Consider the following 23,287-nt stretch of genomic DNA (forward strand, 5'->3'; position numbering starts at 1 on the left):
TTTGTCTTTTATGATCTCTGGAAATAAGTTCTATGATGTGTTGCGGGGGGGGGGAAGTAAAACTAAAGAATTTTGGTGTTCTGCCACGATTTTCAGCTACGAGAAAATAATGTGTTTCTCACTGCAGCCCTCTGTCATTTCTGCAAGCAGGTAAAATGTCTCACTTTTCTTTAACAGGGAATAACTTGTGAAATGTTGCCTGTATGCATCAGAGAAAAAAGGCAGGGTGGCTCTAAAATGCTCTCTCATGCCCTTGTGTGAAATCTCACGTTCTCAAGTGTTTGTCCCTGAAAATATTAGAACTTCCATATATATATATATTTTATTTTTTTTTTTCCGATGGCCCAGACCCATCTACTGTAGAACTGTAGTGGGGACGGAGGCATAAGCTAATCCCCCTATGGTCTTTCTGTATCCTTATGTCCTTATGCATAGCACCGCACGTAGGGATGGATTCATGGAGGGAATAGCACGGGTGTGCTGGGAGGTCACCGGTGCTCCATTCGGCATGGTGCAGGCGTACGTTGTGGTGATAAAAGTTCTTATAATTGTGTGGAAATGCTACAACCTTGAGCAGGTGGGCACAGGAGGAGATCGATCCGGTGCACACTGAAATCAAAGGGGTTTGGAGCTGACAGTAAAAGAGAATGGAAAGCTCTAACGGAGGCAGTGTTATCTGCTGTTCTTATGGAATTCAGTAAAGGTGGAAATCTCTATCCTGCAGGTAAAACCCAGTATTTCAGTGTGCTCCTCTGCCTCAAATTAAGCCAAAAATGCATAATTCAGTTTAAAAGAATAATTTTCATTTGAAACTGAAATGGCTGATGTATAACGTTAGTTTTTCAACAAAATCCTTGTGACTCAGTTAAGGACCTTATTTAAACGTTCTGGAAATCAAATATCTCCAATTTTCACTTGGGATAGAATCAAATGCAGGGAAAATCAGCCAAGTGATCCTTCACTCCGGAGGACTGTTCCCCTCCTGTGTCCTGGAGAAGGAGGCAGCAGCCTGCGGCTGGGAAGTGAATTGCCTTTTCCTTGGTCTTGCAGGCGGCTGGACTCCAATGCCTTGCTTTGCGACTGTGACTTGATGTGGCTGGCAGAGCTGCTGAAGAAATACGCTGAGCAGGGCAGTATCCAGACAGCCGCCACCTGCGAGGCTCCTCGGGAGCTGCACGGACGCTCTATTGTCACCCTGACCACCCGGGAGTTTAACTGCGGTGAGTTGAACCCTTCCACCGGCCACCCTCAGCCCGTGGAGCTGGGCTTTGGTCTGGGAATTGCTTCTTCCATCCCTTTTCCTCCCTCTTCCCTGTCCTGGCATCCTGCTTTCTCCCTCCTTTTACTGCTGAAGTGGGAACATCCCAATAGGGTCACACGAGTTACCAGGATAACGCTGGGAGAGCTGACAGCGGCGTGGGGGTTGAAGGCAGCTCTGTTTTGATTGGCAGGTGTCATCTTGGTTCTTAGATAAGAGTAGAGCCAGGGAAGGACCTGCTGCAATTAGTGGCTAAACCAGGGACCCGAAGAAATGTCGTGCCTTAGGCTGGACAGAAGGAGAACCCTGGGAGAGCGGCAACGGCTGGAAACACAACTGAAAACCTGAGCAGACGCATAGTCGATACGTAGCTGAATGCTTTGTTTGACTGTGGTAGTGTATTGCATTTCTTAAGCTGTTACTCTTCAAATTCAAATAATTGTTCCCTGAAGAAAAACAGCATTTCAAAATGAAAGGGTTTGTTGTGAAAAATTCCAAAGTTAAATATTTTGTACAGAAAAATACAAAACTCAGACTTTTAAGTGCAGGCATCAGCGGAAGATGGCACAAGCATCGGCTGTGGTTCCCTGGTACTCACTGCTGGCAGAGTCAGTTTGAGATGTTCCTACTCGCCCAGGCCAGCTATTAGCATCCCTCCTGGATATGCCAGTCCAGCTGTGTGCGTGGTCGTGCTGGGAGCCACATCTGTGAGAGAGCTGGATTTTGAAGAGCTCTCCCTTAAATTCAGCTTTTCTTCTATGTTTTTATTTTTTTTAAAAAAAAATCTTGACCATTTCACAGCTTAATTGAGGGCACAGCCATGCAAAGAGTTGAATTGGCACCAATGGCTCTGTAACCACAAGGGAGGTGGGGGGTAGGAAGGGTCTAGAGAAAGCAGCTGGGGACACACCGAGTGGGATGTGCTGCACAGCGAGCTGTCCCCGTCACACACGGTGCCACAGTACAGCCATTGATGTAAATTTGTTCTGGTTTGGGCATGGGCACACAGTGGGATGTCTGTCAGATTAGCCAGAGCACCTGGTGGGAAGATTTTGCTGGCATTAGGCTTTTACGCTGGGATTGCGCCAGCTGGGAAAGACAAATGATGCATAATTCAGCGTAAAGCTCTAATGATGCAGGCAGCTGATATCTGAGTACGAAGCCTGCTGGCATGGAGTGAACCCACCACTTTTTAGCAGATGTGAGCCAGCGGAGCAAATCTGCACTGGATCGGCATCGTGCACCACGGGATGCGGTGGGTTTGGTCCCCGCACTGGTGTTGCCGTTGGGGATAAGTGACCATTAACTTGTGGTATGAGGAGTGAGGGCACTGACCTTCCACTGGAGAAGGTGGCAGGTTCTCACTTAACGTTATGAAGGATCCTGCTGGTTTTACTGGGTTACTGGTGGCCGTACAGATTGCTGGACATACTCTGTTGGGTCAGGAGCATCGTGCTTCAGACCATGTACATAAATTCCTCCCTATTTTAGCACATCCTTTAAACGTTTCACATGCTTAGTGCTTGAGCACATCTTAAAGCGAAGTGTGTAGTGAAAAGCTTGGCTGAATAGGGATCGGCTGATGAATCAGGGACACGATGAATGAAATGCTGTTGAAATGGCAGTGGTGTGGTTCGCAGAGCTGGCGCTCCCTTCAGATGCAGCAGGCTGCCAGGGGCAGAAAAACAACCCAAGTGAGGATGCCACTGACTTCTTCGCTTACTCTGGGGGAGACAGGGCCCATCTCTTGGGGCAGCTGTAGTGAACCAGCGTGCAGCCGGGTCTGGTTTGCCTTAGCGCTGCCCGGGGCTGTGTGATACTGGCAGTAGGTACGGCCACTTCGATTTTCCAGGGCTTTTAGCAGGCTGGCGCAGATGAACGATGCTGTTCCCTCTCTGACATCATTTTTGCTGATGTCGGTGAGGAGTCCTGGGGTGGCTCTGATGCCCAGGCCTCTGCTGGTACCTGCTTGCTCGGGAGCTGCAGGGTGGCTGCGTTACCCACTACGCTCCGGTTGGGCTGTAGGTGGTTTCATGCTGCTCTGGACTGGGTTGTGTTAAAACGGTCTTTTGCAGAGAGGCCTCGTATAACCTCAGAACCCCACGACGTCGATGTCCTCTTGGGAAACACGGTTTATTTCACCTGCAGGGCAGAAGGCAACCCAAAGCCTGCGATTATTTGGCTGCACAACAAGTAAGTTGCACACAATGCGCCCTGGGGTAGCAGAGGTTTTCAAGCGCTGAGCTTTTCAGTGACTGCCTGTAATTACAAAAGCTGTTTCACGCAACATTAAAAAAAAAAAAAAAGATAATTCATGGGTTGTATTTACCTTCCTTTTAGTGGCATTCTCTGGTGACCACGTAATCCAAGTGGTGTCTTCATCTGTGTTTGAAATATTTCATCTGCATTTGTAATGGATTCCAGGAGCTTATAACTTTCCCATAAACATACTCTGCAGGCTGAAAGTAATTGTCTTTTGATCAGAAAAAAGAAATAATTAGTATTTCATGTCGCTCTAAGCCATCGTGCTTGCCATCTATTAACTGCTGAAATGCTTCTAGTCTCTAGGTTCTTCTCACTAAAGGCTTTGCGTGCTGGGAGAGTGGCTTTTTGTCAGAGGGAAAAGTCACTGTGCTCCGCTGAAGGACAGACCTTGCAAAGCAGCCTATAGATTATCATTCTATACAGCAACACTGAAAAAATATAGTTATGCTAGATCCCAAAGCATTTCTGGGAAATGCTACACAATAAAATACTCTGTGCTCCAGCAGTTGCCCACTGTGGAAGGGAAGTTACTTCCCTGCTTTACGAGCTGCTTGTTTGTGGAAGCCTGAATAGGGCTCGGTTATTAATAAAAATGATCAATGTGTGCTTCTTCAGCTCACTCCCCACCAGGCAGAGTTTCAGCACAGAGCAAAAGTTTATGGTTGAGTTAAGTCCCTCTGGAAGGAAGGTTTTGTTAGGGAAATTCTGGCAGGCTCCCAAAGATAGCATTGTAAGAGGGGTAATGATAATAAATGTTCTGCAAACGAGATATGACTAGAGTGAGGAGACATCAGGGGAATTAAATAAATGCCCAGCAAGCATATTAGTTTGCATCGTGGATTCAGCCTTTGTCCTAGGGGGAGAGAGGTCCCTTCTCCCTTTTCAATCATCTGCAGCCATCCAAGATTCCTTCGTGCTGGGACAAGTGGGATGCAGCAGTGGGACCTTCTGCTGCGGGCTGGGATCCAGGAGCCACAGGTCATTGCAGAAAGAAGGAAGATGTTTCACAGCTCTCGGGTTGGGTTGGAGTCCAAGCTGTGTTGGGGTCCCTTGGTGACCTGCTCTGAGCTTTTTGCCCCCCTGAGGCCTTTCAGTCCATTCGAATAGAAATGTTTGCACACAATAACAATATTAATTCATTATTATATTTGCACTTACTAAATAATGAGAACAAGCTTTCCAGGCCTAGATGCCCTGACAATAGCAACGATGCTATTGCATGGGAACAGCATGCTCTCCCGATGGGCTGTAAATGTCGTATGTAATCAGTGGTGAGAGCAAGAACAGCTCACCCAGGGAGTAAACCAGAGCTGGAGCTGAAGTTCAGTGCTGTAAATCATAATTCTTGCTATAAATTTCGTGAAGTCTCAGGACAGCTCCAAGGAACACCAATTTACCGCAGTGCATGCGAAGCCCCCCCGCCCCCCTCGCAGGCCGGGGGAAGACCGCCAGTCTTTACTCCTTTCAGATTTTGCCTGTTTGTGGCTGTTTTTCAGTAATGAGATTGACATGAAAGATGACAACCGCCTGAACCTGTTGCAAGATGGTACCTTGATGATCCAGAATACCAAGGAGTCAGACAAAGGCATCTACCAGTGCATGGCCAAGAATATAGCAGGAGAGGCCAAGACACAAGAAGTTGTGCTGCGCTATTTTGGCACCCCATGTAATTGAGCCTTGTGCACCCCTGGAAGGCTCGGCTGGGGTTTGGTCTGGGAGGGGAGCTAAGTCAGAATCAGTCCCAGCTTTGTATGTGCCAAGATATTCTTGGTGAGCTGGGGGAGAGGGTGGCGAAGAGTGTAGCATGGTCTGAGCTTTAGGGGTTCCGTCATGGGACTGGGAAACCGGGGGTTTAAAGCTTGAAGGTAATTTGGGGCTGGGGAGGGAGTTTGGAGGCTGGGGGGAATTCTGCAGCACAGAGGTGTCACGGGTGAAGGGGGCAGCGGAGCGGGGATGCTCCAGCACTGAGTGATCGGGAGGGAGGAGGTGGTGGGAAGAAGTAGCACTGGGGGAATTGCTCGCAGTGTGGATTTGGAGGTTGAGGAAGATCCAGGTGACCGTTAGCTGGGTTGCGTGAGGAGTCCAAGCAATTTCTGCCCTCACTGAGCAGGCAGCAGAGCTTCTGGTTTCTGAAGCTCTCGTTTCCTTCCAGCCAAGCCCACTTTTGTGATCCAGCCGCAGAACACTGAAGTGCTGATTGGGGAAAGCGTCACCTTGGAGTGTGGGGTCTCTGGGCATCCCCACCCTCGCATCAGCTGGACCCTTGGCACAGGCTCTCCTTTACCGCAGGATTCCCGTTTCGCTATCACCAGCTCTGGGGGGCTCTTCATTCAGAATGTCACCTTCTCGGACCAGGGCCAGTACAACTGCAATGCCAGCAACACCGAAGGGTCCATCCAGGCGACAGCAAGGATCATAGTGCAAGGTGAAGAGTCCCAGGCTGATGATATTTCTGGGATGCAGCATTCACTCAGGGGGTGTATTTTAAGCCCTGGGACTGGTTCTGCTCCCAGGAACTGAGAATTAACCTGAGCTTGCTGCCTGAGTTTTCCCTGCTGCTCAGTCATTGCTTTCCCCTCCAGATTCTCCCAGGTTTCTCGTCATTCCCACTGATCAGACTGTAACTGAGGGACAAAGCGTGGATTTCCCCTGCTCTGCTGAGGGTCACCCTCCACCTGTGATTGCCTGGACGAGGGCAGGTACCGCCTCACTTGACTCACGGTTTCCTTCTCTCCCATGCCATCATCCATGGGATGTGGGTGAAAACAGCTGAGCTGGTGGCCCAGGGTGCTGGCTGGCAGTGGTGACACAGGACAGGTGGTGATCAGCACAGACCTAGTCACACTAGGAGGTATGTTGTAGATCCAGGATGACGTTAAGCACTGCAGAGGGAGCCTCTCAGGTCTCTGACACGCTGTAAGTCATCGTGTCAGAAGGAAGGAGTGTGCTGAGACCCATGGAAAGCCTCAAAGTTCCTCCCGTGGTGGCTTCCTGCCTCCTTGGGAAAGGCAAGGTCTGGCCACTCGGTGGGTGTCACCATGTGCCCGCTCCCCATCATGGCCGTTGGGCTGCTCCTCTGGGGGAGCCCGTTGCAGAAGAGCACCGTCCGCTGCTGACACACCTCACAGGCTTCTTTTAGCTTAGGAAAAACCACTTTGGGCCAACAGGTGGTGGTGAACTTTTAAAGTCTCAGATGATTGTTAGCGCTGGCTCCACTGAGCTGATCCCATCCAACACTTTCTGGGACAGAAGCCAATAATGCTTGGCCCAGAGGCCCTCCAACTTTTCCTTATGCTTCACAAGCCATAATTAATGGTTTAGTGCTGTGGAGAATTCATGGCTATTGTATTTCCGCTTCCACAGCAATAGCCCTGACGCGGAGTTAAGACAGACCAGCTGAAATTCACCTCCACTAGCATCTTCTGCATCTTCTTTAACCTGTTTTCCTTCACTGCCCAGATTTCAGAAGCTATCTCTTAGAGATGTGGAAAGAAGGGAGCACAGTGACAAGAAGAAAGGTTAATAACTGCTTTGTAGCCAGGTTTGCTGGGTCACTCAGCAATCCAATGATCAACCAGGCTTTACCGTGCTTTCACAGAAGGCATGCTAAGAACAAGGCAAGAGGAGGACAAGTGATGGAGCATCACTTTTCTCAAAGCCACTTTTGACAGTGTGGGGTGGATTCAGATTCCTTCTGGTATTTGGAATGAATAAATAGAGCCCTTATTTGGAGGAGAATGGAATATTAAAAATAAAAAGTTGCTAAACTGAGAAGTTCTAATAATTTTGTTGGGGATTGGTAAAGCATTTCAATTTTCAGCTTTTCTCCTTAAATAGAGGAAATATTGAAACAACATAGTTTCCAAACAAAAGAAAATCAAAATTACCAATTATAAAAGACAATCCAAAATGTTTCCCTTTCTTTGATTAAAGAGCCAGTTTGGATAATTGAACATAGTTTTGCTATCTGTCAGGTGTCACTAAATCTGCAGTTTACACTAGGAAAAGACTTGGGAGAAAGAAAAAGGGTACCAGCTCCTATCCAGTTGCTTAGTGAGGGAAGACAACTCGTTCATGGTCCTGGGTGTGAGGAGAGCAGCATCTGTCCTGTTCCTCACTCAGCAAGATGGAGAGGGCACCTCAGGGTGACTGGTGTCATCTTGGGAAGGAAATTAAATTTTTAACTATTGCACAGATATCTCCAGTGCTGGAAAGAGAGGTCTTACAGACTGTTAACAAATTGCACTGCTTGTTTGACCAGGTGGACCACTGCCAAGTGACCGGAGGCACAGCATCCTCTCCACGGGCACCCTGCGGGTAATGCGGGTAGCTTTGCATGACCAAGGCCAATACGAATGCCATGCCATCAGTGCCATCGGAGTGAGGACCCTCCCGGTACAGCTGTCGGTGACCCCACGAGGTAAGCTGATGAGGCCATGGGGAATAAGGGCTGGTTGTTAATTTAACATTATGGTAAATAACACACTATCTGACAAGGCAGGTTATTGCCCTGTTTCCTGTGGGATGGGATTTTCCTTTTGCCTGGGAGCAGATGTCCAGCCATGAGAGCTCCATCAGTTGGTGGGAAACGTAAAAGAGGTTTCCAGAGTGCTAAGATTTGTAAATTGGAAGAAGCGGCATCGGTTTTCCTTAAAAATTTATCTGGTAGTCTAGAAAAATTGTAAGTGTGGGAATGAAACTCATCTGGTGTGGCCAGGGAACAGGATGGTATTGGTTAGCGTCTGCACGAATGAACACTAGGGCAAGGTTATATGGTCAGAAATGACCTTGAACAGCCATCAGATGAGCTCTGATAGCTGACCAGTTTGAGTGAAAAATGGGGCCTTTAATATGTTTGAGAGTTGTCATTAAGAAAATTATTTTGGTAAAGGAAAGGAAAAAAAGGATTTTTCTTGGATAATGTACAAAAAAAAAGGTATTAAATTCTTAGTGAAATTTTTTTCCCTGTTTTTAAATTTTGGCTTTCCTACATAACTAATTGTAGGATTCTTTTTTAAATGAAATATTCTGCAAAACAGAATGATTCCTTGCAAGGAAGATTTAACTCTGGCTCTGGATACACTTGTCTTAAACATTACTTACCAGGTCGTAGGTTCAGCCTAAATTTAGGAATTCTAAATCAAGCCTCTGTAAAATGCAAGGCACACAGGAATGCTTTCATGTTTTAATTTTCTTTTTTGTTCCCCTATAAATAATTGTTCTAAATGAGAAAATTTCCCTGCTTGTTCACAAACATGGCAGAATTTTACTAATGGTAGACTGCAGGGAAGGAAACTGTCTAGAAACAGGAAATTAGCGATGCTTCAAGCACAGAATTTGCAGAATCTTTTAAGACCAGCAAGATCACTATAATTATTTAATGTGACTCGACTAATACTTTCCAGAGAGCTTCATCCGATAATTCCTGGATCAGTTCATGATCCTTGTTTCAGTGAGAGCATCTTTTCTAGAAAGCCTTTGGATTAATGATTTTAAATGACAGAGAACCCAGCACATTCCTATGTATTTGCCTCAAGGAGAGACACACAGGAGCAGAAAATAATGAACGTAAATTACAGGGGACTTGGTAGAGAGACAGCGAGCCCGGGTGAGGTGACACCCCTTTGAAAAGCCCTTGCAAACAGCAGCAAGAGCCCAGCAGCTCTGGTTTGCCCACGCTGAGACCTTTTGAATGCAGGTTTTGCTGTTCTCCTTGATGCATTTCTTGCACTTGTGACTTTTTTTCCCCCCGTGTTGCACAGTGATACCGGTGTTCCTTCACCCCCCCCAAGACGTGGTGGCAGAGACAGGCCAGGACGTTGCAATCACCTGCGCTGCCCAGGGAGATCCACGGCCCACCATAACCTGGGTCAAAGTAAGAGATGATGCCGCATTTTCGGCTCACTGGGAAGCGGGATGGCTTCTCCCTGGAGGTGTTAAACATCTCTCTTGTTAAACACCTCTCCCAGCTCAGCTAGTTAAATCAGTTTGTGCAATACACATGGAATAGATTGTGTTTGCTGAAAGTTTAAGGACCAACATTTCCACTGATCTGGGGGGTTTTATGGTCCAAAAGAATGTTGCTCTTTCTCAAGCTCGAAGCCTCACAGCTCACATTCCTGTTTTCTCTTGTTCTTCCTTCCAAACAAGTAACTTGAAGCCAGTAACCTTCCAGGATGTTAGAAACACGTGACTGACTATTCCTGGAAAAAAATGAAAATGGTTTTTTTTCCAAGTAGTTTGCCTTGCATTTCCAGGATTCCCACTGGTGGGACTGTATGATGCTGATCAGCTCCAGCTTTAATGGGGCAAAGCCCTGATCCCTCAAAACCACACTGCAGCCTGGCTGCTCTTTTCAAGAGTTCATTAGATGAAGCTTTTCAGGCTTTTCCTGCTGTGCTATAGCACAACTCCTGGGACCTTCACTGGGACCTGCCCTGCCCTGCCTTCGAGCACAGTCAGGCACAGAACAAATTAGAAGGGAAAATGCTTGAGCCTCATTTACCCCGCAGAGGTCTCGTGGGAGGTGACCTTGCAGCTTGCCTTGGGCTGCCGCCAGTGGTGGGAGCAGCAGAAAAGAGCCTGGGAGGGCAGCAGAGTAAGTGTTAGATTGGGGCAAGGCAGCAGAAAGATGTTAGGAAACAGGAGAAGAGAAGAGTAACACCTGAAGCCACTTCTGCCACCAGCCAGGCTGGGACGCAGGGTATGAGCATGCTGCTGCGCATGGCGCTTCCATCAGCAGTGCTGGCCAGAGCCAGCAAAGGCTGGGATGTGCAGTTCGAGGCCAGCAAAACCCCACCAGTTTCAGGTTGTCCCCAGACTGAAGACATTTAGACTTATTTATGTGCCGTGAATCTTCTGTGATGGCATCAGGGCGCAACACTCGCTCCAGCCAGCCTGTCCGTAAGAACCGCAGGGAAACGCGTGGCGTGTCTGTGCCCTGCGGTGAGTGCCTGGAGGTGGACCAGGGCGAAGGGGCTGAGCAAGCACCTCCTCGCAGTGGGGCCAGGCAGGAGCAGATGTCCTGGGATGGCTTGCTGGTTTCTCTGGAAGAGCAATGCTAACATCTGGTGGCCACCTTAGTTCATCGCATCCATCTGCGGGTTTGCTGAATGGGCTGGGGGCTGGGATGGTGGGAAACTTTCCATTCCCTCACACGTTTTCTGTCTCTTGATGGTGCGGCAGGAGGGCATCCAGATCACAGAGAGTGGCAAGTTCCACATAAGCCAAGACGGGACCCTTTCCATCCAAGACCTTGGCGTGGCTGACCAGGGCAGATACGAGTGCATCGCAAGAAACCCCTTTGGCTTCACCTCCAGCGCCATGCAGCTCACCATCACCGGTAGGGCATCTCCCGCGTGCCTCCCGCGTCTCCTCTCGCTCTGGTGCGAGGAGGGGCCGTGCTGTGTGGGCGCCTACGCTTTGAACAGATAACTGTTATTTCTCTAGCTTCTTTGCTGACAGCTCCCTCGCAGGCGTGATGGGAGCTGCTGGGCCGTGAAAGCCCATGCGCCTCCCAGCTGCTCCTCGCTGTTTTCTCAACTGAGCTGCAATTGCTCCCCACAAAGCCCAAGGTGGCTTAATCCGCCTCCCGCAAGCCGAGCTGTTGGCATGCGCGTAGTTACTGCCTCTGCTGGGAGGGAGAAACTGATTAAAATGTGTCACAAGTCACCGTAACCTGCACGCCAGCGGAGGGAGGAGGAGAACAGCGTTGGTGCTGCAGATACCAGGGCTGAAATGTTTGCTCGGTCCCCTGGGGATGGGAAAGAAGTCGCTGTTTTCCAGCTACTGCTCTGTGCATTAGGGCAGTTGTAATGAATAAAGAGCAGTAGGACAACTCTGCTAGGCAAACCAGGGGTCAGGAGTGGAACTTGTACTTCTCAGAGGGTATGGAAGAACGGAGAAGGAAACAAAATCACAGACGAGCAATGAGGTTAAAAATAGCAGTAAAGGGGTATTCGTCCAGCACGCAGGAATAGCCAGCATGGATAGTGAGTAGCTTATTAGATTAATTTAGTATCATTTTCTATACAGGGGTTGTATGCGAGGAGCTGAGAGTCATCTGAAATGTCTTTGTAATTTGAAATTATTCCTAAGATAATTTCTGTGATTTATTTTTGATTGCTACCTCATTTTCCAGCTGACAATTGCATATGCTGGTAGCCAAATGGGAACTCGTTTGTTCAGCTGTGACAAAGGCCCTGGCTTAAATGCATTCTGGAGTAATTTTTTAAGAATTCATGTTTACTTCTGAAGGTATTCAAGTGGCAGCTTTCTTTTTTGATTTAAAATTATGTATATGATGTGTTAACGCTAAATTTGAATTGGTTTAGAAGTGTTCCACAAATGGAAAATTAATATATGAACAATATGTTCAAATGAGTTTAATGACTTTTAGAAGTTGTGGGTTGTTTTTTTTTTTGTGGGAAGTAAATATGTTATTTTGCGTTTACTCATTGTTATTTTTATGTTTTCTTCTTTCGGTTTAATCACCAACTGAAACAGGCATTTGTCTGCAAAGTTGTATAGGAGCAAACTCTGAATACATCTTCCACAGCCATCTCCTGAAAACATCACCTTCTTTTCCAGGCAGTTATTTTTTAATTCAGAATTGTTTAAACAAAGAAATTCATGGTGTGTATATTGCAAATGGAGACACAGCTTGACCCGCAGTGGAGTTACTACGGGGCTTGTACTGACAAGCAGATTTTTTTGAGCTTGGAAGACAAATTCATATCAAGGTAAATTTAGGATATTTTGTTCTTTCTTTCTGCTTTGGAAAGCCACGGACGTCGGTCGGAGCGGCGACACGTTTGTAGCCACATCGATACGGGAAGCCATCAGCAGCGTGGACCACGCCATCAATTCAACACGCACGGAGCTGTTCAGCAAGTAAGTGTGTGAAGCGCCACAATCTGGGACTTGCAGCAGAAACGAGACACAAAAGACAACAAATGCAGCTTTCTCAAATCTCGTTTTATCACTGACAATCCACGAATGAAGGCTATGGTATTTTTTTGAGTATTGGAGGTTGAAGCTGCACCATGTAGATATAAGGATGTGATGGAACTTGATAACAGGCATTTGGGATTCTGGAAAAATCTGGTACACAAATATCACCTCTTAAGTCACTTATATTTTCAACGTGCGTTTTGTCAGCTGGAGTTCACTCCAGAGAGAGTGCACAGAAAAGAAAATTAATCAGCACAGTCATTTTATAAATGCAGCTAACTTTGTGTATGGTGAACAGAAATAATAATGGAATTATTCTATTTCCTCAATGAAGAATGACTTCTCCAGTGAATGGTAATTCCCTCCTCTGCCACCCCAATATAAGTTTTTATTGAAAAGATGGATAGTTTGTATTAAGCCCAAAACCTCTGGGTTTCAGTTGTTGAAAAGTGAAAAAATAAATTATCATGGCAGAAAAACCCAGGGATGCTGAGGAAATGAAATATGTGTGTTTTCCTGGGGAAAAATATCCTTTCTTTTTAATCATCTGCAATATGCAGGCAAGCCACGTTGGTCTTACACACTAGTTTTGGGGGTCAAGCACCAGACGAGGCTTAGAGCTTGCCTCTTGCTGTCTTTAGTCTCATTGCTCTGAGCAGAGTCTGCTTATTTTAATGTTCCTGCATCACTTTTAATTCCTTGAAACAGACGCCCCAAGACACCCAACGACTTGCTGGCTCTGTTCCGTTACCCCCGGGACCCCTACACCATTGAAACAGCCAGGGCAGGGGAGATCTTTGAAAGGACCTTGCAGCTGATTCAGGAACATGTGCAACAAGGTCTGATCGTGGATATGAATGTCACAGGTAGGAGAGATTTTATTTCCCTTCTTAACTTTGTGCGTAGGATTAAATTAAAACAACAGTGTGTAGACATCCAGAAAGTTTAAAAATTGCAACGGTGTACCAAAGTCCACATCAATCTTGGGTATATCAAGAAATGTGTTGTCTGGGTTGCAATTCTCTTTGACATCCCATGGTTTTCATAACCGCTGGAGGGCTGGGCTTGCGTTTACTGTTCCAACCCAGTACTCAGGGAAGTGTTTCTTCCTGAGTGCCCCCATTTGCTGAAGATTTCTTGACTGGCTGTGAAAGCTCTAATCTTGAAAAGTATTTAGCTATCTAACTCAGGGAGGAGTGCCTTTGTGGATCTGAGGTTCAGTCCCTCAGCAGCATGGCCAGAGGTGTTTCCTGCCCTCCCAGTGGCAACGAGAAAAACCTGGCGAACTCCGGACTACCCGGTGCTGTAACGGAGGAGGGGAGGTGTCATCCCCCTGTCCCTCTACTGCTTGGACCTCTCAGCTACAAACTCAGATGGGGTCTGGCACTCAGGTTCCTTCTATCGAGGCAGGATAGCAAACAACAAAGCAGTGCAACACCAAAAGTACTTAGTACTTTTTTTAGAGGTCCAAGCACCCAGCAGCAGTACTCCAAAACGTGCTCACTGGGGCTTCCTTTATATGCAACAGACATTCCTGTACACGGCGTGTTTCTACCCATACGTGTGAATCATCATGTAGCAGGCATGTACGTTTGGGGCCTGTAAATATTTTGTTCCTGCCTGGATGTATTCCAGGGTGCGAGGAGTCTCTCTCCAGGCTGCAGGTCTCGTCTGGGCTGGTCGGACTGCCAGCCTCTCCTCCTCCTTGCCCTGTCAGCATCCGCACGGCACAGCATTATTCAGCGCTTTCGCATGGCGTAGCATCCTGGCAGTCACCCACGGCTTCCCTGCTGCTTGTCACGTAGAGTTCGGATGCTTGATGGTGCTCAGGGCTGCAGCAATAACCCAGAGAGATGTAAAATAAACCTAGAACGGAGACCGAGACCACCCCCACAGTTTGGTCTACCAGCCACATTATTTCTGGTTTCCACTCTGTGCAGTTTATACTAAATTATTTTTGCTTTCTTTTCTTCTTTCTGGGCCTGATATGACCCTGTGCTTCATCTGCCTTCCATAAATGACACAGCAACACCACGATTAAAGACCTGGCCTTCCAGTGCCCACCCAGCAATGGGTTTCACATGGAGGGAGCCCTTACACGGGGTGGTACGAACCGGATGGCTACAGTGGCCGCGGTCTGACCTGGTGCTCTGCCTTTACCTTCGCAGGCTATCGGTACAACGACTTGGTGTCCCCTCACTACCTGAACATGATTGCCAACCTGTCAGGCTGCTCTGCCCACCGCCGCACACCGAACTGCTCGGATATCTGCTTCCACAAGAAGTACAGGACCCACGACGGCTCTTGCAACAACCTCCAGCACCCAATGTGGGGTGCATCCCTCACAGCCTTCCAGAGGCTCCTCAAACCTGCCTACCAGAACGGATTTAACCTCCCCCGGGGGTTTTCCTTAGCAGAAGATGCCAGGGACCTGCCCCTTCCTCTACCTCGCCTTGTTTCCACCGCCATGGTCGGGACTGAGACCATCACCCCCGATGACCAGTTCACACACATGCTCATGCAGTGGGGCCAGTTTCTGGACCACGACATGGACCAGACAGTGGCAGCCATTAGCATGTCCCGCTTCTCCGATGGAGCACCCTGCAGCGAGGTGTGCAGCAACGACCCACCCTGCTTCTCCGTCATGGTCCCTGCCAATGACCCCCGTGTGAGGAACGGGCGCTGCATGTTCTTTGTCCGCTCAAGCCCTGTGTGTGGCAGTGGGATGACCTCCCTGCTGATGAACTCCGTCTACGCCAGGGAGCAGATCAACCACTTGACATCTTACATTGATGCCTCCAATGTTTACGGCAGCACAGAGCAGGAATCACAGGAGCTGCGGGATCTGAGCAACCAAAACGGGCTGCTGAAGCAAGGGCAAGTCGTGCCCAGCTCGGGGAAGCATCTCCTTCCCTTTGCTGTGGGGCCACCCACTGAGTGCATGAGAGATGAGAACGAGAGCCCCGTGCCGTGCTTCCTGGCTGGGGACCACCGTGCCAACGAGCAGCTGGGTCTCACGGCCATGCACACGCTGTGGTTCAGGGAGCACAACCGCATTGCCACTGAGCTGTCGGCCCTCAATCCCCACTGGGATGGAGACCTCCTGTATCACGAGGCGCGGAAGATTGTGGGTGCCCAGATGCAGCATATCACCTATGCCCAGTGGCTCCCCAAGGTCCTTGGGGAAGCTGGGATGAAGATGCTGGGTGAGTACAAAGGCTACAACCCCAACATCAATGCGGGGATTCTCAACGCCTTTGCCACTGCTGCCTTCCGCTTCGGGCACACCTTGATCAACCCCATCCTGTACCGGCTGAACGAAACCTTCCAGCCCATCCGCCAAGGCCACATCCCCCTGCACAAGGCCTTCTTCTCCCCTTTCAGGATCACGCAGGAGGGTGGGATTGACCCCCTCCTCCGCGGGCTCTTTGGGGTTCCTGGAAAAATGCGGGTCCCCTCTGAACTCCTCAACATGGAGCTGACTGAGAAACTCTTCTCCATGGCGCACTCTGTCTCACTGGACTTGGCTGCTATCAACATCCAGAGAGGGCGAGACCATGGCATCCCACCTTACAATGACTTCAGGGTCTTCTGCAACCTCTCATCTGCACAGGAGTTTGAGGACCTCAGAAATGAGATAAAGAACCTGGAGATCAGGGAAAAGCTCAGGAGGTACTGTAGCCTGGACTCAGAAGCATCAAAATCACTGGAGATCAGTCAGTGAAAAGTTTCTGCTCCTCCCAGGACGTCCGTCAAATAACCTTCCCAGATATTGCTGCCCACAGATGTTAAGATAGGGTAATAGCTGTGCTTTAAGAACAGGGTAAGACAAATGAGGGCTCTTCGAGTGAGCAGGCTGGTTCTGAGTGGAATGTCATCAGGCACTGCTGTGGTGTAGCTTGGGAGGAGATTGAGCCTTGGAGCTATTTTCCACTGAGACTAAACTGCATCCTATCTGCACTGGCTGCCCCTTTCCAAGGCAAACCTTTATCCCATTGTCTTTTAGATAATACCATTATAAATATTGTCCAGATGAGTTCCTTACATGCAAATTCCTATGATAGGGTCAGATTTTTATTATCTCCTCTCTTTGATAGTCTTTAACTTTTTTTTTTAATATATATTATCCTGCAGTTTATATGGAACTACCAAAAATATTGACCTGTTTCCAGCACTGATGGTGGAGGATCTCGTCCCTGGTACCAGAGTTGGACCAACGCTGATGTGCCTGTTAACGACACAGTTCAGAAGGCTGAGGGATGGAGACAGGTATTATCATTGAAGTCAACGCAAAGTCTTTGGTGTTCTGTTTGGGGGGATTTGCTCCCTATGGGAGGAACAGAACCTGTAATTTTTAGTTATTTCTTGTCTTACAATACAAAGAAGAGTCTCCTCTGTCCAGTGTATTTCCAAGAGGACTTGCCACAGTTCCTGCCAGTGTGTCCTTTCCTGATGTAATGAGTCTCATTTCACTGCAGGACACTGGGCACCACTGAGGATGTGCCCAATATCTCCTGAAAATGCTAGAAAATGTCCACAGGAGCTTCCTTCTAATTCTTATTTGAGACTTGTGTGAATGAGACGCGTCTTTGGTGATGCACTTTGGGCAGGAGCATTGTTCACCCATGTCCCAGCCTGCTAGAGCAGAGCTGCCTGAGCCTTGGGGTGCCCCTGTGAGGGGCTGTACCCGCAGATGGTGGCACCCTGCAGCTCTGGCCAGCAGCTCACAGGGGTTTATGGGTTCAGAAAAGGGCACCTGACACCAGAATAAAAGCTCCTTTTTGAGGGTGTGGGTGCTGCCACACAGGTGTAAGGGAACTCTTCTCCCGCTCCCAGCCTCACTTCTCCACCCTTTTCTGCTCCTGAGTCATGCTGTGATTACAACCCACTGCAGATTTTGGTATGAGAATCCTGGCGTCTTCACGCCCGCACAGCTGACGCAGATCAGACAGACATCCCTCGCTCGTGTCATCTGTGACAACAGTGACCACATCCAGCAGCTCCAGAGAGATGTCTTCAGGGTGGCATCGTACCTGCAGGGCATGGTTGGCTGCGAAGAGATTCCTGCGGTGGACCTTCGCTTGTGGCAGGACTGTTGTGAGGGTGAGGAAGGAGGCTGCTCTAGCACCAGCTGACATGGGGATGGCTCTGGGTGGCATTTGTCACATGCAGTCACCTTATATGAAATGCCAGGAGATGGTTTCTTGCTACACCATGAGAACCACATGTCAGCAAATGGATGCAGGAAGAATAGAGTAGAACAGAACAGAGCAGAGTAGAATATTTCAGTTGGAAGGGACCTACAATGATCATCTCGTCCAGCTGGCTGACCACTTCAGGGCTGACCAAAAGTTAAACCAAATTATTAAGGGCACTTGTCCAAATGACTCTTAACCACTGAGAGGCACGGGCATGGGGCATCGACCACCTCTATAGGAAACCTGTTAGCTTCATTGAATCTGGCCAAAGGTCCACCTAGCCCAGGGCTTCTGTCTCTGCAAACAGCCCATAGCTCATGCCTGGGGGAGAGACTGAAACAGGGTGATCCCCCCCACCCATCACTTTACGGACTCATTTGGGAGTCTGTAAAACTCTGCCACTAAGCCACAGACCTTGCCACGGTCTCTGTGCGGTATGCTGGGTATGGATGTCCAGCTGAGACATGGGAATCCATGCATGATGCGTGCCCCGTTACACACATTTCTTGCCTCCTCTCCTCTGGAATAAGAGACGTATCAAGGGTGGTTGGCGAAGGAGGGCAGCGCTGCCTGCAATCCACATGGTTTTGCTTTAAAAGCGAGTACTCACTGGAGATTTTCCCTTCCTTCCCAAGACTGCCAGACACGCGGGCAATTCAGGGCTCTTTCTCAGCGGTTCCGGAGCAAGAGATCACCTGGCTTCAGCTACCCAGAGGAAAAACCTGCCAAGCATAAGGCTGCCTTCCCCAGGTGTAGTATCACCGCTGCTTTCACCTCCATTTTATGAAGTGTGAGAAAAGTTTTGAATAACTTGGTCCATTTAGGCCTTTGAAATTAGCATTCTGCAAAGGTCTGGAGGCCAGAGGTGTTTCAGTAGAGAGATGCTGAGCTCAGTCAAAGTTCTGCAGTCCTTTAGTGCCGAGCCTGACTCTGATATTTAAATGTCTGGGCTGGGTGGCTGTTGGGTTGGCATCCCTTGGCAGGTGCACCTGGCAGGCGAGCACTTCTGTTTGACGCTTACTTGCAGGCTGATGCTGGAGCGGCAGAATGATTCTCTCATCCAGGAAGCTGACATTTGCATAATCCCTTTCACTTTTTATCTCTGACCCCAGAAATGAGGCGCCTTCTCCAAGCCCTTCCTCCAGAAAGAATCTCGAGTCCCTTGTGGCTGAACTGGAGAGGACAGTTGCTTCCCTACGGAAACAGGTATATTGTGCCCAACTGTTTGTCTTCCATGGAGTCACCCCAGGAGCAGGATTTAGCTTTTTGCTACGAGCAGCTGCTGCGACTTCTGTGTCCTCCAGAGCCATGAGCAACCATCCAATCAGTGGCAGGTCCAGAAGAGGTAGAGTAGGGAGAGAAGAGCTGGAGCGGAGCTCTGTGAGCTCAGACCTCTACCACTGTAGGGTAAAGTGCAAGTCTGAGCTTCAGTCAAGGCAACTTGAGCCAGCACTTTCTTCTTGTATTTGGGACAGGTAAAAGATTACCTGTGCAATGGTGCAGACTTGTCTTAGAGCTGCTGCTTTCTTGTCCCTGCCAGGTAAATGCACTAGAGAGCCAGCTGAGGTGGCCCCACAGGAACACCAGCACGCATGGACAGGGGAAGAAGACTGGAGATAAATGGAGAAAAAGATGACCGTGTTGCCCGTTTGTATAAGGTCAGTGTGTGTGTTCTGGGCCAAGGTCCAAGAGGTGGATCTGAGCCGGTGCTGCTGAGCGTGCGGTGGGACACCTCAGTGGGCTTCACCTGCAGAAGAGACTGTTGCAGAAAGGAATGGAGCAATCTGGTGATGAATGGGACCAGAGGTAATAGGCTTAAACGCAGCAGGTTAGACACTTGTTTCTCCCAGTAATGATTAGTGACTCACTGGAATGGGTTGTCTGGGGACGTTGTGGTGTATCCATTCCTGGAGGTCTTTTAAGAACTGGTTTGGCAAAGATGGGGAAAGACATAAGTATAGGATGGACTGGGTGGACTGGGTGAGGTTTCTCAGGCCTATTCTCTTGGGACTCTGGGTAGCTTTCTTCTAACGACACTTAATATCATAACCCCAAATCTAACAGCCTCCAAAGGACCTTTGTGGGAAAGATATCACAAAGCTCAGTGATGGCGCAGATGGACTGGTTCCTCCTCAGGGTAACAAGGACATCTGGGCAGATGGAGCAATCCCTCATTTGCTTACATGTTGGCAGAGATTTCTCCCTCAACATCTGAGTCATTGTGCACCTCTCTTCTGGAAGCACCCATCCTCTGTTTGCTCAGCTCGAGCCAAGGGAGCAAGGCCGTGAAGTGCGTGTTTAAAGTCACTGTGAGCCTGGGGGCTCCTGCTGCTGCTCAGCTGGGGCAGGTGCTGGCACAGAGCTGTCAGACCCCTCTGGTCCCTGGTGTTCAGGGGCACGGAGAGCACAGACTGAGCTCCCTTAGCCCTCTTGCCATGGAGATCCCAGCAGCCTTGAAAGAGGATGAACAACTTGCTGGCACCTGCCAGTCTGGAAGAGGTGTTTAATGGTATTTACGTGTTGCAAATGATTACTCCAGGGACTGGAGCAGAGGACTTAGGAGCATTGTTCTACCAGGCAATCTGTAGAAGGAGCATCCTCTGGAGGTTAGATTACAGGACAGGGCAAGCAAAGGCTGCTCTGTGCCGATAATCTCAGCAGAAAGCAGAATGGGAAGCCTGTAGGCTGGCCATGCTGTTTTCCAGTCTGATTTGGTGTTTTGGTCCTTATAGATTTTCCAGTCAAACAGCGATTTGCCTTTAGAAATTTGACATAAATTGCAGTGTGACACCCGAGTTGGCTTTTCCCTGCTGTCATTTCAGTTCTTTGAAGAGCACTGTAGTGTTTACAGGGTCCCTGGGAAGTATTTCTGTGGGTTTTTGTGGGCTATTGCTGTTCTTGTGCTGCGGTGATGCGTGCCCCAGACCTGCCAGGCACCGCACAAACACCTCGCTCTGCCTCCAGCTGCCTCCCATAGAGTTCTTCTGCTTTCTTGTGCCATTTCAGGTGCCCTGTGACCCACACTCCTGCTCTCCACCAGCCAGTCCAACCCACTCCTACAGGGCTCAGAAACAGCAGCCACCAGACTCCATGATGCTCTGCCTCCTCTCACACCTCCTGGACCGCTCCCGGTCCCAGGGCCACTGCACTTCTGCCTGTGTTGAACCCTCTGCACTGACTGTCTTCGAGCCCCTCAGCCCCTTGGCAGCCTCCCGAGGTGGGCTCTATCCTCGCTGGTGGTGACAGACCAGCAGTCTGCCGAGATGCCGCTTTCTTCCGCAGTCCCCAGGAAACGGAGAACACCTGAAGCTGCTTTAGTGTCCCTGTTTCGCTCCGCTCTTCCCCACGCAACGCTGCCATTATCTGCCACCCCTTGCCTGAAATGTCCCATGGGCACCTAACCGAAACAACTCATTAAGAGGCAAAACCTTTCTCAAATGCACCATGGTGCCAGGAAGCATCTGCAGAAGTCTTAAAAAAAACCCCAAACAAACAACAAACATGAAATGCAAAACAACCCCCCAGCCATCTTCCCATGCCAACAGAAAGGGCAAGAGGAACCTTGGGGCCCTGGCGAGCACCGTGGGGACTGGGCTTGCAGTCCCTGCCAGCAGCGAGGAGGTGAAGCCAAGGCTCGCGGAGGTCTCCTGGCAATTTGGGTGCTTTGGGATGGGGTGCCAGATGCAGCAGACTGCGGCCACCCACAGCGCCGTGACCAGCTGTTGTGCTTTGCCAGTCCTTGGGTAACCAGTGGGGCATCCTCGGTTACGTGCCCCTGCGAGTGACCTACTGTTACGTGCCCAGTGCTCAAAAACATTTTCCTTGGCCTGACCAGCATTCTCCACCTTTCTGCCCCTTTAGGGTTTTAATTGGATTTATGCTTTTCTTCCTCCCCCCACCCTGCAAAACGCTCTTTGCTAGAAAATGTATTTTGAGTGTAAACGTAGCAGGACCTGGAACAGAACCTCAGATAATTAGGTGCAATGGCCGTGCTCATTAGTGGAGGGGAGCTGCTGGTTTCTGTCAATTAGTTTGGGAGAACACGATGTGCAGTATTTGACACATGGATGAATGCAAAGTGCTGTTTGTGTTTATTGCTCCCAGGTGCTCTGCAACTAAACCAGGACTGTGTAACCAGCTCTACGGAACAGGTCTTATGGTTTTGTTGCTCTTCAGACGGGCTTTTTAGTGGTGCTAGAACTGAAGTCCCTGTGTATCCACCATAGCCCCAGATCTGTGGACAGGTTGGTTTTTAATACATCCTTATAAGCTGGTCACAGGGACTGAAGAGAAAATACTTGATCCATCAGATATCTGTGCCTTCCTTATCTTTCTCACTTTTCCTGCACCCTCCCACCTTCCTTCCCACAGTACAAGGACCAGAAACTTTTATGAACATGCTTTCTCTTTTCTTCTTGTTTTATTTTTAGGTGTTTTATAGTACCAAAGGGATTCAAAGCAGCAGGGATGCTCCTGGAACTTAATAGGAAAATAAAAAAAAAAGATACTAGAAAAAGGTTGTGATTTATCAGCTATTTCCTGGCGTGGGACTCTGAGCTGTGCATGGGTCCTGTGCAGACACGGGTTTGCAGTGATGAGTGTGTGTTATGCATGTCTGGGAAGTTCAGCTCAGAGGCAGTATTTAGTCCTCAGGGATGTTTGTCATTTTGAAGTACTCTTTCATTTAGGTGCAAATCAAGATCCAAAGCCTTGCGTGTTATAAATCAGCTGCACTTGTCTATCGCTTGTACCACTGAAGAATCTAGTCTGGTAAAGGTCAATAAAGGTAAATCAGTCTCCACTCTCCTGCAGAGCAGAAGTTTACAAAGTCCTCATTCAAAACAGTAAGGCATAAACATTCGGTGCTCGATCCCTTCGGGTAATCTCTAAGTGCATAACCAAACAGTCCATTTTCCTCCTAATGGAGTGTGACGTGAGGAGCAGACTTGTCAGGAGCACTGCAGAAGGACAGCAGAGGGGATGTCCCTTCCCCATGTGTTGCAAACCCTCCTGTGCTTCATCCCCTCTTTCCCTCCCTGTGCCAAAGAGGGAAGAATGCACAAAGAAATCACACATCCCTGCGTGCCACCAAGGGCGAGGCTGTGTGCTGGGCCGGTGGGGAAAGATCTTGGGGGAAATACCCATCTATTCAGGTGCTGCTTTGGTAAGTAGGGAGTAGAATATTTTATTAAAGACTCCCTTTTTTCCTAGTTGCCATCTGTGCAGCAACACGAAGGGCTCTGTGCTCCTGCCCTCTGCCCTGGGCTTCTTTGCCTGGGAGAGGGTGAATTGCTGACTCCCAAACCCAGATATTGAAATCCACCTTTTGCAAGTTGTTTGGGCATCATGGGGCACCCAGGATGCAGGACACAGCAGGCCTCGAGCTGCTGACCATGCAATGGGTCCTGTTTGCTCTTTACACACTACACGGTTGCAGTCTGCAGCCTAGACCCCTACAATTAATTTTCCATCTTTTTCTTTAAGCAGCCTCTTTCAAAACCCAACCGCACACCCAAAATGAGGTACCCAGACCAATTACAAGCAGAGGAGGATCGAAATAATGGGCTCAAGGCCAGGAGCGGAGTTGCCAGGCACAAAACTCCCACTAATTAGA

At 48.9% G+C, this 23,287-nt stretch overlaps 1 protein-coding gene across 2 annotated transcripts in view; it reads left to right on the forward strand.

Annotated features, from left to right (window-relative positions):
- Window positions 1-21,155, forward strand: part of LOC119154246 (peroxidasin homolog) — a 48,029-nt gene extending 26,874 nt beyond the window's left edge. For both annotated transcript variants that reach the window (XM_037401568.1, XM_037401567.1), the window contains 17 exons: window positions 1,051-1,220; window positions 3,334-3,451; window positions 5,020-5,189; window positions 5,676-5,948; window positions 6,106-6,222; window positions 7,785-7,943; window positions 9,286-9,398; window positions 10,709-10,865; window positions 12,307-12,415; window positions 13,184-13,341; window positions 14,644-16,147; window positions 16,610-16,744; window positions 17,370-17,578; window positions 18,309-18,423; window positions 18,786-18,879; window positions 19,214-19,331; window positions 20,680-21,155. In XM_037401568.1, coding sequence (XP_037257465.1) covers window positions 1,051-1,220; window positions 3,334-3,451; window positions 5,020-5,189; window positions 5,676-5,948; window positions 6,106-6,222; window positions 7,785-7,943; window positions 9,286-9,398; window positions 10,709-10,865; window positions 12,307-12,415; window positions 13,184-13,341; window positions 14,644-16,147; window positions 16,610-16,744; window positions 17,370-17,578; window positions 18,309-18,423; window positions 18,786-18,879; window positions 19,214-19,309 — 3,697 coding nt within the window. In that variant the 3' untranslated portion in view covers window positions 19,310-19,331; window positions 20,680-21,155. The remainder of the gene's footprint in view (window positions 1-1,050; window positions 1,221-3,333; window positions 3,452-5,019; window positions 5,190-5,675; window positions 5,949-6,105; window positions 6,223-7,784; window positions 7,944-9,285; window positions 9,399-10,708; window positions 10,866-12,306; window positions 12,416-13,183; window positions 13,342-14,643; window positions 16,148-16,609; window positions 16,745-17,369; window positions 17,579-18,308; window positions 18,424-18,785; window positions 18,880-19,213; window positions 19,332-20,679) is intronic.
- The last annotated feature ends 2,132 nt before the right edge of the window (window positions 21,156-23,287 follow it).

This window comes from Falco rusticolus, chromosome 10 (assembly GCF_015220075.1).
Source record: "Falco rusticolus isolate bFalRus1 chromosome 10, bFalRus1.pri, whole genome shotgun sequence".
NCBI classification, from domain to species: Eukaryota; Metazoa; Chordata; class Aves; order Falconiformes; family Falconidae; genus Falco; species Falco rusticolus.